This window comes from Cibotium barometz, chromosome 25 (genome assembly GCF_041138505.1).
Source record: "Cibotium barometz isolate CiBa-2024 chromosome 25, ASM4113850v1, whole genome shotgun sequence".
In the NCBI taxonomy this organism is placed as follows: domain Eukaryota; kingdom Viridiplantae; phylum Streptophyta; class Polypodiopsida; order Cyatheales; family Cibotiaceae; genus Cibotium; species Cibotium barometz.
In genome coordinates, this window is record NC_141070.1 from 14829260 (window position 1) to 14844232 (window position 14973).

The following is a 14973-nucleotide window of genomic DNA, read 5'->3' on the forward strand; positions in this document are numbered from 1 at the left end:
TGTGTGAGTGAGGTGAGTGAGTGGTCGGTGGTGGGTGTGGTATGAGTGAGAGGCCTGTAGGGATACTGCGATGCTAGGTGGTTGTTGGAGAGCATGTCTTCAGCTCCTCCAATTGTTCCCACTTATCCTTGGCATGTCTTCGGCTCCTCCAACTGTTCCCCTAGCCCCGACGGTAGCTTCTACATCTGCTTCCATGGACGAGCTAGCCAAGCTCAAGAAGGAGCTTAAAGATTTCAAAAGGTCACAACAACAAGAGGATGCGACCATGGGAGCGCTCAGGAAGGAGATCGAGCAGCTCAAGGTCAAAGATCCCAAGACGAGTCTATGGTGCCCGGTATGTAGCTCGCAAGGCTATCTTCCAAATGATTGTCCTACCAATAAATATTGCTCATTTTGCTCAAAGGCGGGCCATGAGGACAAGGAGTGCTACTACCTCAAGGGACTTCGCCTTATGCAACAACAACTTAAGCAAGGTGCCACCCCACTTAATCCCTTCGTCGCCACCGACTACATGGTGACCCCAACCAGTAGTGCTTCAACTTATGCCCAAGCCCCTAACCACCAACCAAACCCAACACCCTTCTTGAACCCTCAATCAGTTAGAGTAGCTACCCCCCACAATCCCAAGCTTATATTAACCTTGTCACCATCGGCCCCTCCTACTTAGCTGCCCCACATACCCTTCCCTCCCCCATGGATACTTTTGTACAAACCCCTCCATCGCCCCAGGCCACATCATCTCAGTAAGGAGCTCAAGTAGCCACGGTAGCATACACCAATACCCCTCCTCCCAGAGAAACCCTAACATACAACCCCCTGCCTATGCAAATCCCGTATTAAGCAGGCACTCTCCCAACCTATCAGTCGTACCTCCCACTCATGCCGGTCACACAAACACCCCAAGTCTATCAAAACCCACCCCCGGTGGTCTATGCAATAGCTCCTCTAGTACCTCTGGCCGCTAACAACACGTATGGGGCTAGACCTAACCAAAGGTTCGCCAATCGCCGTCCTCCCAACAACCCCATCCGACCTCTCATATGCTACCGTTGTGGGGGGAGCGGCCATATGCAAGCTCAATGCATCGTACTAGAGGGCTCGCCCCCATGCCTCCATTGTGTAGAGAGTCGAGACCACTACACCTGGGATTATCTTAGAACCCCACTGGTTAACATGGTGGAAGCTGTGGTGCCATCTCCCAAGGTTGACACTCCAATAATGGTAGTGGTGCCACCTCCCATTGCTGGCACTCCAATAGTGGCGGCCGTCACTCGACGGTCGTTGCAAGGAACCCCAAAAACACCAACTCCTTCTCTTAATTGTGCAATTTACCCATCCATTGTGGAACAAGCTTATAAGGAGGCTGTGGAGGAATCCATTCAAACACAATCCATTGTGGAACAAGCTTATAAGGAGGCTGTGGAGGAATCCATTCAAACACCACCCATGGAGAATGAAGAGGTGCCTACCTTGGTCATTCCCCCAGCCCCACCACACCTTCAAAGGCAGATGAGGAGTCTACCCATCCCAAAGTTAGTAATATACATTTAGAGGAAGTGTTGGTAGGGGAAAAGGTTTCCTGGAAATCACCCTTCCTTAATTATGTGGTTTGAGCCAGGAAATAGGGGAGCAACTGCTAGGCTAGGCCCAACATTGGATGGATTCAAAGGCAACTAGGGGTGAAGCCACATCTAGTAGTAGTGGGCGATGGCCTAGGCAGCAAGCAAGGGTATGCCTCACTACCCCATGAGTGGCCGATCACCGAAGCCCAAGGGTGACAGTCTTCGTGGAAGGAACTCAAATTGCAGGGGCCATTGTGGATGGTGGTTTTGGCATTAACATCATGCCTGAAGCTATTGGGTGTATGAATTACCGAGCTAGCTCCCTTCGCCATCCGAATGGAAAACCAAAGAGAAGTGATGCCCTTGGGACTAGTCAAGAAAGTTTCGATCACTTTTGAGGGATTAGTATTTGAACAGAATTTTGTGATGTTAGACCTCCCACAAGCTAGAGGGGCCTACAACTTGCTCATCGAAAGGCCTTGGTTAAGGGCAGCTCAGGTGATCGATGATTGGGGGGTGAGACAACTTACATATCCCTAACCCGGGGGGGGGGGGGGGGGACCTTGCCCTTGGAAAAAGGCCCCGATGAGAGTGCAAGGGGCACTGCCCTACATGACATGATTCCCATTCGCGAGGAAGAACCCGGTGACAAGGAAGAGCAGGAGGAATGGCAAGGATTACCAGTGGATGAGGCTTGGGATCCATTCGGCTCTCAGAAGGAGAGGCTGTAGAAGCGCTATATAATTGGTTAAATTCCTATGAGGGGTTCCAATGCAATATGGTGGACATAGTGGAGTTGGACCCAGACCCCATTCAGGAGGTGTCCCAAGAAGAAGAGCTCTCAGAAGACATAGTAGTTCCGGATTGGAGAAAATTCACTCTGGCCTCTTCCTCTGCACCAGTATCCCAACAGGAAGCAGTAGAGGTTATAGGTCTAAGGGAACCAGAGTTTTCGCGCGACAACCTAGAAAGAAGGTCTTTCAAGAGGAGTCGTCAGAGGTGCCTATAACCCCTCCTAGATGTACCCGCAAAACAAGTAGCGGCGGGAAGAGCACCTCAAGACTAAGGAGGAAGCCTTTCCAGTAGAAGAGATACCTGCTGGCTGGACGGAGGAACGTATTGGTGACTTCCCTTTGGACATCACCCCAGCCCATGACCCCTTATCTCTCCATCAAGCTGCACTTGGCACCGCTCCTCTTCCACCCACCACTTACCACCCCACAAGGAGGTGAGAGAGCTGAACCTGGGCACAACAAAGGAGCCACGCCCCATCTTGGTGGCATCTCGGGTCTGGGAGGACCCCTCCACTCTTGAGAGAATCACCAACTATATCAAAGAGCACCAAGATGTGTTTGGATGGACTTACAAGGATCTCCCATGGATAGACCCAACCATTTGCACTCACAAAATTCCACTAAAATAAGGCAGTTGGCCAGTCAGGAAGGGCATTTACCACATGAACCCAAAATACTGAGAAGTAATGAAGAAAGAGCTAGACAAGATGGAAGAGGCCAGTATCATTGTTCCCATTGAGCACTGAGAGTGGTTGTCCCCTATAGTGGTGATTCCCAAAAAGAAGATCAACAAGATCAAGATATGTGTAGACTTCAGACCCCTCAAATCAGTACACAATCAAACATGGGTTTCCCTTGCCCTTCATAGAGTGGGTTTTGGAAGATGTGGCTGGCCATGTGCTCTATTCCTTCATAGATGGGTTCAGTGGCTACAACTAGGTAGTGATCGATGAGAAGGATAAACTCAAGATAGCATTTGTCACACAATGGGGAACATATGCCTACAGGATGATGCCCTTTGGTCTTTCCAATGCCCTAGCCTCCTTCTAGAGGAATGCCACCAAGATTTTCCAAGAGTATTTGAATGATTTCTTATGCATCTTTTTTGGATGACTTCTCTAACTTCAATGGGAAAAAAATCATGCTAAGGGTGGTGGTTCTAGAGGAACACCTTCCTCAACTCACTTTGGTGTTCGTGAAGTGCAAGGTATCTAGTCTCCACCTTAACCCCTTCAAGTGTCACTTCCTTGTGGGTCATGGTGGTGCCTTGCTGGGTCACATCATCTCAACCGATGGTCTTTCTCCAAATCTCGACAAGATCATTGTTATTCTCGTATTAGGCCCTCTATCCAATCCTAAAGGCATGCAGGAATTGCTCAGGAATACAAGCTACCGTTCGTCTGCATGTATGCAGATATTTGTTTTCCACTCAACGCTTGCTCCACTTGGATGTTCCCTTCCGTTGGGCCCCCGATTAAGAGAGAGCCTTCACTTTTATCAAGCACATGTTGGTGCACTCTCCGGTACTCATCACCCCGAATTGGGAATTGATCTTCCATGTGCACACGGATGCCAGTGCAATAGCAGTAGGAGCAGTGCTATCGCAGCCAGATGTAGAACTAAAGATGGATAGGCATATTCACTATGCAAGCAGGAATATGCAAGCAGGAAGCTCAATCGGGCCGAAGATTCTACTCCACCACCACAGAGCGAGAGGGTTTGGCCATAATATACTCATTTCAGAAATGCAGACATTATTTATTAGGGCATCACTTTGTGGTGATCATGGACCATCAAGCCCTGAAGTATTTGTTGAATAAAGCCCAGGTGGCTGGCAAGATCTGGAGATGGCTTCTCTTTCAAGAATTTGACTTTGACATTATGGTCCACCCAAGGAAGGACCATGTCATGGTTAATCATCTATCCAGAATCCCAAGTGGGGAGCCAACCTTTGAAGATGGGATTTGTGATGATCTCCCGGACAGCATGTTGTTTGCGGCGGTGGATGTCATCCCTGTGTGTGTGTGTGCTTGAGGTAAGCTTTCTTGATTCTTATTTAAGATTAGGTAGATGTGGAGTGTGATTGATTGATTGTTGAGAGAGAGAGAGAGAGAGAGAGAGAGAGAGAGAGAGAGAGAGAGAGAGAGATGGAGTCTGAAGAGAGGAAGCTTGCTAGCTTCTCCATCATGAGTTATTAGATTATAGAGGTCCAAGCATTGGTTCGGTAGAGCTTGAGGGCTTGACCACCCTTGAGGTTTCCATTCCCATGAGTGATGTGTTGTCACAATTTTAGATGGGTTGTACTCTTATTGTGAAGCTACAACTTCCCTAAACAAGCATAAAGCATGACATGCATAAATTTTGGTACTTATGTTTAATCATGTCAAAAAGTTTGGCCAACAAAAAACTACCATGTCTAACAATGTAAGGCAAGATGAAAAGCTGCTCACATGTAGAACTTACATTAAAAATGTAATAGAGCCTTAGTAAAATTCATATTTATGTTTAATCAATATTCACTCTACATACCACTACATATATTTAGTGAAAATCCGCTCACATGTAGAGCTTACACTAAAAATCTAATAGAGCCTTAATTGAAATTTATATTTATGTTGAATATTCACTCTACATACCACTAGCAATATTTAGTGAAAAGTCGTCACATGTAGAACTTACACAAACAATATAATGGAGCCTTAGTGAAATTCATATTTATGTTTAATGAATACTCACTTTCCATGCAACTACACAAATATTAAGAATAACAAAGCCATGCTACTAAAACAATGAGATCATCCATCCAAAAACCGGTTCTTTCCCATGCTACTAACAGTGAGATCATCCATCCAAAAACCGATTATTCCCCATGCTATGCCAATGGGATCATCCATCCAATAATTGGTTCTTCCTGCCATAAGGATTAAACATTTAGGTTAATTAAGGTGCAAATGAAAGATAGATTAGGGTTATACTTTGCATTCTCAAGTTGTTAAAATCTAACGCTCAAGATCATAACACAATGTGGACACCTGACATCTTTGTATTCACAAGATGGTGATCTTTGGGGCTAGATGGTTTAACGAGGGCTTAGACAAGCTGAAGCCTAGTTTTTGGTACAAAACTTCTTTGTCTAACATTACGTTAGGAGAAATGGCATTTTTTCTATAAGACCTTGCCCACCACCATTTAGTGTTGATTAAAAGACCAACATCACTATTCATCCTCTATGGAAGTTCAAGCTTAAGGTTATCTTGTCTTCTTATGAGCTTTGGGACACCTTTAGTGGGGTTGATATTCACTGTTCACCAAAATGAGGGATGTAGAAGCATGCACCATTTGCTGCCAACCTTGTCCAAGCTTAGAAACAAAGGGATGTAAATGCTATGTACTGTCACTAGCATAGAAGGATAGTGTGCTAACTGTGGTTTGGAAAAGATAAGACCACAAACATCTCAAAGATTCAAAATCTCATAAAAAAGCTTCAACAATAGAAGCCAAATGAAGGTTAAGCAATGGAGGTGTTCCTCACACCAAATTCAAAGATATTTGAGATACATATGATTGTATTGGCATAAACATTTTATCCCTAGACATTGCTTATCTTGATCTATGGAAAGATGAGTACTATTTTTTCACTTGGAGGTTCTTCTTGTTTTTTCACTTTGATTGATGATTTATAGTAGGGGTTTGGGTATATTTTCTTATGGAGGAGTCTCAAGCTTTTGGAATACAAGGAATGGCTAGCAATGGCTAAAAATGAGACACAAACTAGGTTGAAGCAATTTACGATAAATCGAGAGGGTGAACTTTGGGCAAGAAACCTTTAACTACACACTTAAGCATTTTTGGATGTGAATTTTATATACATTTTTGGATGTGAATTTTATATACATGTTCCAAATGCCCACATGACCAAACTAGATGCCAAAAGCCATAAATGTACCTTCTTGGGTTATAGAATAGAGTCAAAGGGATATCAACTATATGATCCACAAAGACGATCATAGAGTGGAGATGTGGCATCCCATGAACACCCACATCAGATGAAGGTGGAGATTCTCTCTTATTCATCATGTACAACAAGAAAACCACCAAGGCAACACAACCTCCACCTGTACCATGGACTTCCTCGTAATGGAGGGCAACTCATGGTGGGTATGGATTTTAAAGACAGAGACCCACAACATGCTATGCTATAAAAGGGTAGGTCATTCGCCAAGTTGGTTATATGTATCTTTTGGATGAAGTAAAACCCCTGGCCCCATGTGCCTCAAGATGTCTGCATATTCAAAAGAATAGAGGAGCAAAAATTGATCTTTTGTTGAGGTTGTTTACTTTGCAATGAGATAATTTAAGTGTTATGATTGTGCGATATAGACTAGAAGAACGTTCTTAGTCATATGCATAAGAATGAATGTGAAAGTAGGTTTGAGAGGTGATGCAGGGCGGGTTGGTTAGACTTGAACTCGCGTCCTTGGGGAAGCCATGATCAACTTAACCTCAAACCACATTGATGAAACACACTGTGCAAAAAGGGGTTGACTATCGAGGCTTGGGTAAAATTTCAAAAGTGGTTGTCAAATCAAGGCAGGGCGGGTTGGTTACATTTGAACTTGCGTCCTTGGGGAAGGCATGATCAACTTAACCTCAAACCACATTGATGAAACACATTGTGCAAAAAGGGGCTTGACCTCCCTACTGAGGCATGGGCAAAATTTCAAAAGTGGCTGTCAAATCAAGGCAGAGTGGGTTGGTTAGATTTGAACTTGAGTCCTTGGGGAAGGCATGATGAGCTTAACCTCCTCAAACCACATTGATGAAATGCACTGTGCAAAAAGGGGCTTGACCTCCCTGTTGAGGCTTAGGCAGAGGCTTAGGCAAAATTTCAAAAGTGGCATTCAAACCAAGGAGCCCCATGTTGTTTTTTAAAAAAGGCGCTTTTAGGTGGATGAGATGGCTTGAAAGGAAAGGCAACCTAATTTAAAGAATAAAATACATATTTTTCGTATTGAAGAAAATAAGATTTTTTAAAAAACGAAAAAGGAACTTTGGGGTTTGGGTGGATGAAAGCGTTCGGAGTGAGAAGTGGCCAATCGCCGAGTGCCATGGGGGCAGCATGCTGATGGCCTCCTGAGCCTCTAGTTTTCTGCAACGAAAGGGATTAGCCTTAGGGTCAAGACCCTTCTGTTTCTCACAAATGGGCAGTCCTGGAAGCCCTCCCAGATCCTCCTTAAGATTAGCTTAACTAAGCCTAATATAACATTAAGCTGAATAGCAGTTGGGCTTCAACCCTGTTCAATTTGAGTCTCCCTCTTAATTGGGGGTTCTTTTTGCTGCATTGCTCTCCCAACTACCCTCCCACAGACACCCCAAATCAAGTAAGTGCTTCCTTTACCCTTTTTTCTTCAAGCACATCATGATTCTGCATTAGTATCAAGGCATGCAGTTAATTTCAATTGACGTGTTTTTTTTTTTTGAGAAGTGTGGCATGGAATAAACCTATCTTGAATGTTTTCCCCTTTTTTTGAAACAGGGCTCCCAAAAAATGGCAGACTCTTGCCTGGACAAGAGTTTCTGTGTGCAAGCTTCCATGCCCTTTCAAAATGGAGCTCCCTCCATCATACATTGTGGACGACATGCACTTATGAGCATGCCTCTTGGCAGAACTAGCAGTAAATTCTCCCTGTTATCTTTCTCTCATTTTCTGATTTCGGTTTTAACCCTCAATGCCGATTTGTGTACTGTATTCTCTGAGTTAAAGTTTTCTTTGGTTTGTGTGTGCAGGACTTCGAAAATTGGGGAGCACTAGCCTCTTTAAGGTAATTTCTTGCTAATTTTACATTATTTGGGGTTTCTTGAATTTCTTGTATGTCCAGCAGGTTGGAATTGCTGAGTTGGAACTTGGATTGAATTGCATTTGCCTCTTTTGATATCATTATGGGTGGGATCAAAAGACTGAGTTCACATTATCATGGACGAGTTAAGTGATGGGATCATACTGAGGGCTGATGCCAATTTGGATTTTCAAATGATTCAATCTATCCATGCACAAGTGATGGGGGTCCACGATGATCGGTGTACTTGAGTGAGTCGAGTCATGTTCGATTACAGGGAAATTATTGATGTTTGCCTTTTAGAATTGAATCTATCGATGTTTATTCAGATGGTTACGTTGTATTGTGTCATAGTGGAACTATTAGTGTTTCTGTTGGATTTATCCTGGATAGGTTATGTGATTGGGGTCATGATGAGGATTGATATTCTCTTCAAATGACTTAATCTATCATGGATGGCCTAAGTGACGTTGGGTCATAGTGAGACCGTCTAGGTGATTAAGCTTTAATCTTTGATTAATAAGTTTTTGATGTATTTTAGACTATCAAGCAGGTCTCCTTACTCTAACTTGCTCACTGATGCAGTTAGAAAGATCAAACCATAGTAGAAAGGTGATGTGCTCAAAGGTCAATTGGAAGACCATTTCAGCTGTTGCAGCCCCTATTGCTCCTGCTCTAAGTGACCCTCAGTACAGAGAAAAGCTTGCTGAAGAGTATGGTTTTACACAAATCGGTGAGCCTGTCCCTCCTGGCGTGACATTGAAGAATGTCATTGATTCTTTTCCACCCGAGGTAATGCATTCTTCTTCTACTTTTATTGAATCTTCTTGAAGCATGCTTCAACATAAATTGTGTGTTGGATGGTTCAGGTATTTGTGATTAATGACCTGAAGGCATGGAGAAATGTAGCCATTTCCGTTGCTTCATATGCGGCTGGCCTCTTCCTGATTGCGAAGGCACCCTGGTACCTTCTACCTTTGGCATGGGCCTGGACAGGAACTGCCATCACAGGGGTGAGTTTGGATTGCAAGGTCTAATGCACTGCTTTACTAGGGACATTGCATATTTTTTTGTCATCATAAATTTTAACTCCTACATTCACTTCCACTCACTATAAGTTTGCGTTTATATGTGCATGTACATATGTATGTGTATACATATATCCGAACAAAAATCTCCTATGTATACAATGGCACTCAGCAATCCTCTTCATTGCATGGTGGACATTGGACTTGAGGATTTTATGACTTTGGTCACAACAAGGTTCTCATTTTTCCTTCAGAGAAGCTTATATTTGTGATGGTGGTGCTATGTTATTTGCTTATGCAGTTCTTCGTCATTGGACATGACTGTGCCCACAAATCCTTTTCAAACAACAAGCTGTTTGAGGATATTGTCGGGACACTTGCATTTTTGCCACTGATTTACCCCTATGAACCTTGGCGCTTCAAACATGACAGACATCATGCAAAGACAAATATGTAAGTATCTCATGTAAAAGTAAGTGGGTAGAGGGAGAGCATGTATGCATGGTGGAGCTGCGGTTCATGTGTAGCTATGAGTGTGTCTGGTTGGCTTCTGTACACCTGACTTATCTTCTTACCAGAAGTTGTGAATGTGTTTCTGGTCGTGAAAACAGGCTTGTTGAAGACACTGCTTGGCATCCAATAGTTAAAGAGGAGTATGATGAGTTTCCAAATTGGTTGCAGTTAAGTCTACGGCTAGCCATGGGTCCTCTGCGCCCATGGGCATCCATTGGGCATTGGTAATACTCCTCCTCAACAGCTAAGAGGCTTCTAGCTCTATTTTTAGGGAGGATAATGTGATGCCATTGCCCAACTGCATCTTTGTACCGTTGAACAAACTGGCCGTTGCATGTGGGATTTGTACTCTCGTGACTTACACCTGTTACATTTGCTTAGGCTTGGCTGGCATTTCAACCTTGACAATTTTCGCCCAAGTGAGTGGGGTCGTGTCAAGATCAGTCTTGCATGCGTGTTTGCCTTCATGGCTGTTGGGTGGCCATTGATTATCTACAAGACGGGAATCATGGGCTGGGTGAAGTTTTGGCTTATGCCATGGCTTGGCTATCACTTCTGGGTAAGTGATGTGTTCTTGTGGTTATGTACATGGTTCTTATGTATGAGGACATCATGCCCGGCCTCGAGTAAGGATGTTTCTAATGCGTGGACCTGTGATGTGAACAGATGAGCACCTTCACTATGGTACACCACACTGCTCCACACATACCTTTCAAGGAAGCTGAGGACTGGAACAGTGTACAGGCTCAGCTAGGTGGAACCATTCATTGTGACTACCCAAGATGGTGAGCATTTCTTCCTTTTTAAGTTTTCTTCCTTATATGGATGCTCATTAAGTGTAGAGGAGTGAGATCGGATTACTGTGTACTGCAGGATTGAGGTCCTGTGTCATGACATCAGTGTGCACATTCCACACCATATCTCACAAAAGATTCCTAGCTACAATCTACGATTGGCAAACAAATCTTTACGCCAAAATTGGGGCAAGGTTTATTCTCATCACCTGACCCTGTATCTTTTAAGTCTGAATATGTGTGTTTGAGAGAGAGAGAGAGAGAGAGAGAGAGAGAGAGAGAGAGTGATTGGGGGAACTATTGTTGTCAGTCGTAGTTGCTAATGGGATGCTGTATTTGATATTGACAGCATTTGAATGAAGCCCGGTGGAATTGGAGGCTAATGAAGACAATTATGACCATTTGCCACGTGTATGATGAAGAGAAAAATTATGTTGCTTTTGATGAGGGTACTGAGGAATCCAAGGTACTTGGGACCCTTAGAAAAGTAATGCCCAATACTCCTTAATGGGACTCCTGTTGTCTGTTACAACCTGTACCATGTGGCTTGACACCCCACCACATGTTCCCCTCCTTTGTTTCTTGCAAAATCATTGGCTGCTTATTTGGGGATTGGACTGAGTAAGCCCTTAGTCCAAAGGGCAAGTTTAACATTGAAAATTTTGATTGTTTACATGGAAGGATGACTTATTGGCGTTGGGGATGTTGTGGGCGCTTTCCATCTAAAAAAATGTACACTACGCTCGATTAAAATCCAACAAGTTGCATCTTGTAATCATTCTTTTGTCTAACATTGTCCATTGTAGGCCGCAGAGTAGAGAAGACTTATTCTTGTAAAATGCAAGGAAGAAGTTTGCATGTGCATGGTGACACTTGTAGTTTAAGGCAACATGGGGAGCATGATGGGATTTTTGAATACAGGTGCAATTTGTAGTCAAACCTAATCGGATGTCAGATGAACCCAATCAAAGAGTTGTACGAGGTGACTATAAACTCTTGCTACCCCCATGGATGAATAGCAAATGAAGAAATATGGGAAAGAGAATAGGGTCCAGCATGGTACTGAAAGAACTTGACTAAAGAGTTCGAGTAGGGCGACCATAAACTCCTGTTACACTGTATGGATAATAGACAAATGCATAGATCAGCCCACAAGTGTGGTTGATCAGTTTCCGGATGCAAACCTGTTTACTGTTCAATCCACACCCATGCAAAGAAATTGGTACTTTGACATGTTGCAGTTCATCACAGAAGGCACATTGCCTGCTGATATGAGCAGAGATCAGCAGAAGAAACTGGCTCTCTGAAGCATACATTACCTTGAGATTGTAGGAGCCCTGTACAAACAAGGCATTAACCAGGTGATTCGTAGATGTGTGCCAGACCATGAAAAGACAGTTGTCCCACAGAAGCACATCAAGGAGTGTCAGGAAGACGATACTTTGGAGAAACAACGGGCATAAAAGTCTTCCAAGAAGGCTTATGTTGGCCCACTGTACTTAAAGATGCATGGGATCATGCCCGGCAATGTGATGTGTGTCAGCGGCTCAGAAATCCGTCACCTACTAAAATTGGATGCCTCATCAGCGAGTCCTACCACAAAAGTGCGGAATGGATTTTGTGGGACCATTCATAAACCCTCTGCAAGAAGAAGGATTGGTAACAAATACATTCTTTGTGGCAACTGACTACGATTGCACCAAATGGGTGGAAGAAAATTCCCTCAAAGACAATTCAACTCCTATAGCAGTAGCCAAGTTCCTGGCAAGAAAACATTATGACGAGGTTTGGATGCCCACCAGTGGAGTTGGTAAGTGACCAAGGAGGACACTTCATGAATGAGGTAATTCAGAAACTGACTCAACAGCACATGATCCTCTACAAAAAAACAACTATTTACTATTTGCGCAAACGGTCAGGCAGAGTCTACAAATCAGGTGCTGAAAGCGGATCCTCATAAAAACAATCAATCAAAATAGAACAGATTGGGATGAGAAGCTGCACTTCCGAACGGCATACAAGGTAAGCAATGGATTCACCCCATTTTCTTTGGTCTGTGGCTTAGAAGCAGTAGTTCCAATGGAGTATGTGGTCCCAAGTCTCAGAATAGTCCTGACCGAAAGACTCAGCCCAAATGAATTAGTTAACTAGCGGTGGATGCAGCACCTCATGGAAATGGAGGAAAACAGGCTAGATAGTGTAGTGGCAGATATCACCCATAAAAGAAGAAAAATGTGGGTGGATAGAAACAGCAAGCACAAGATATTTTAGGAGGATTGAAAGGCATTGCTATTCAACTCAAAGCTCAAACAACGCTCAGGAAATGGAGGAAAACAGGCTAGATAGTGTAGTGGCAGATATCATCCATAAAAGAAGAAAAATGTGGGTGGATAGAAATAGCAAGCACAAGATATTTTAGGAGGATTGAAAGGCATTGCTGTTCAACTCAAAGCTCAGACAACACCTGGGTAAGCTCAAAATACGATGGATGGGCCCATACAAAATAGCAAAAAAATTAAGCTCAGGCACATTCAATATGAAAACACTAAGTGGGGAAATACTACCCAAGCCTGTCAATGGATTTAGACTTCGACCCTACAAAGAAAGAACTGATGAAAACCAACCAGTCAAGAGGACATAGAGGTAGACATAGCAACCTAGTGTACGATGATGTCGATCCCCATATATACAGTGCAACTAGATCAAGACATGTGCACAACACTCCAATGGGCGACATCAAACAGAGAGCAAATGCATGATGATATGAACAACAAAGGTATGACAACATGGAGCAAAGAGTAGTAAAAGTGGCATGCAAAATATGGCACACAAACGTGGGAATCATGACATTCTTGGGAGGCTACCTTGTTTTTGGGGAAATCATCATGGGTACCTTGAAAATGCAGCCCCAATCAATGAACCATACCACCACAACCAAACTCCCCCACCCTTGCTCTCCCTGAAGAATTTGCAAATCATGCTCTTGCTCTTTCCCATTGCTTCACCTTCTCAAGCCCCCTCACTATTAATCATCTTTCTCTCTTCTTGCAAAAGTCAACAACCAAAACCTGCCATGTGGCTAGTAGCAGAGCAAGCCAATGTAGTTTGACTTGCAGCATCATGCTAGACCCTATGTTTCAACAAGAATGGCTACAAAAGGTCTATTCGGGTTCGCAAAGCAAAGAACTGGACGAGCCTGCAAGAAAACATGGAAGCTGAAGTGTAGCCTAGCAGAGTTATCAAAGAACAACACAGTAAAGATGGAAGGACGCAAGGCGGTGCCAGTCACACTAGAAAACATCGCCGAGGTATTCAATCTTCCTGCGGAAGGCATCACCACAACGCTGACTCCTATGATGTGGATATTGAGGAGGAGCTCTCAAAAGTCGATAATGAATACTTTGTTGCAGCATGCTTTGATTCACATAGGCAAAGATAATTCAGATTTTACCTAGACATGATCTGCTTGGTTGCCAAAAACACCACCATCAAACAGAACCAACTATAGACTGTTGGCAGCAGGCAGAACATGGCCAGAAGGTAAACTGGGCAATAGTGGTGGGGCTAAAAACATGCAGCAGTAGTAAACTCAGAAGCTGCAGCTATTCGGAGGTCACACAAAGATGGTAGGACATTTAAAAGCCTTGGGAAAACTCGGTGAGATTGAGAAGGAAGAAAACTAGGAAAGTGTGTAGAAGAAGAAGCAACGAGGAAGAGACTAGAGGAGGAGTCTTAGAGGCAGAAGCTGGAAGAAGAAGCAGCCAAAAAGAGACAAGTGGAGGAAGCTACTAGGTAAAAGTTGGCTGCAGAGGCAAAAAAAAAATGCCTTGCAGTCGAATCTAAAGCCATGAATAAAGCAGACACTGCCGCACACAAGCTGCAAAGACAACACAAGACGAAGCCTCCAAAATAGACTCCCTCAAAAGGAAGTTTTAATGGTCTCAGCACATCACCACTCTCAAATCGAAGAAGAAAAAGGAGACCCAAGCAACCAAGGAGCAACTAGAGGACATAGGCAAGCAACTGGTGAAAAGTGGACTGTCCCTTAAGCAGTAAACAAGTAGCAGATGAAGTAGCACATGGGGAAAGCCACACAACATCAGCCACCACTTTAAGTGATAGGATGAGTAGAATGCGGCAAATGACTGACTTAGCCACTCAAAGCATTCTCACAACATTGGCAAATTGTGTCATGGAAAAGTTGGAGAATGATGGAAGACTTTCCAGTGAGTTTTGAACCCATTGGGCTTAGGAATTAACATAATTACCTCTGACTTGGGGTGCTGTCTTGCCAGTCGGCTTGACCCCCGACTCCAACAAGATAGCTAGTGAGTTTTGAACCCATTGGGCTTAGAAAACTCACTAGCTAATAGCTAGTGAGTTTTGAACCCATTGGGCTTAGGAATTAACAGAATTACCTCTGACTTGGGGTGCTGTCTTGCCAA

At 43.8% G+C, this 14973-nt stretch overlaps 1 protein-coding gene across 2 annotated transcripts; it reads left to right on the forward strand.

Moving 5' to 3' along the window:
• Window positions 1-7403: 7403 nt before the first annotated feature.
• Window positions 7404-11306, forward strand: FAD6 (fatty acid desaturase 6). 2 transcript variants are annotated; one of them, XM_086819255.1, is made up of 11 exons: window positions 7404-7737; window positions 7893-8031; window positions 8144-8178; window positions 8779-8985; window positions 9063-9206; window positions 9523-9674; window positions 9833-9958; window positions 10116-10293; window positions 10401-10519; window positions 10608-10722; window positions 10878-11306. In XM_086819255.1, exons 2-11 carry the CDS (start codon window positions 7905-7907, stop codon window positions 11034-11036), a joined length of 1362 nt encoding a protein of 453 aa, XP_086675381.1. In that variant the 5' UTR covers window positions 7404-7737; window positions 7893-7904; the 3' UTR covers window positions 11037-11306. The 2 variants fall into 2 exon arrangements, with proteins under 2 accessions (XP_086675381.1, XP_086675382.1); XM_086819256.1 differs by lacking the exon at window positions 7404-7737 and having other exon boundaries at window positions 8144-8687.
• Window positions 11307-14973: the final 3667 nt, after the last annotated feature.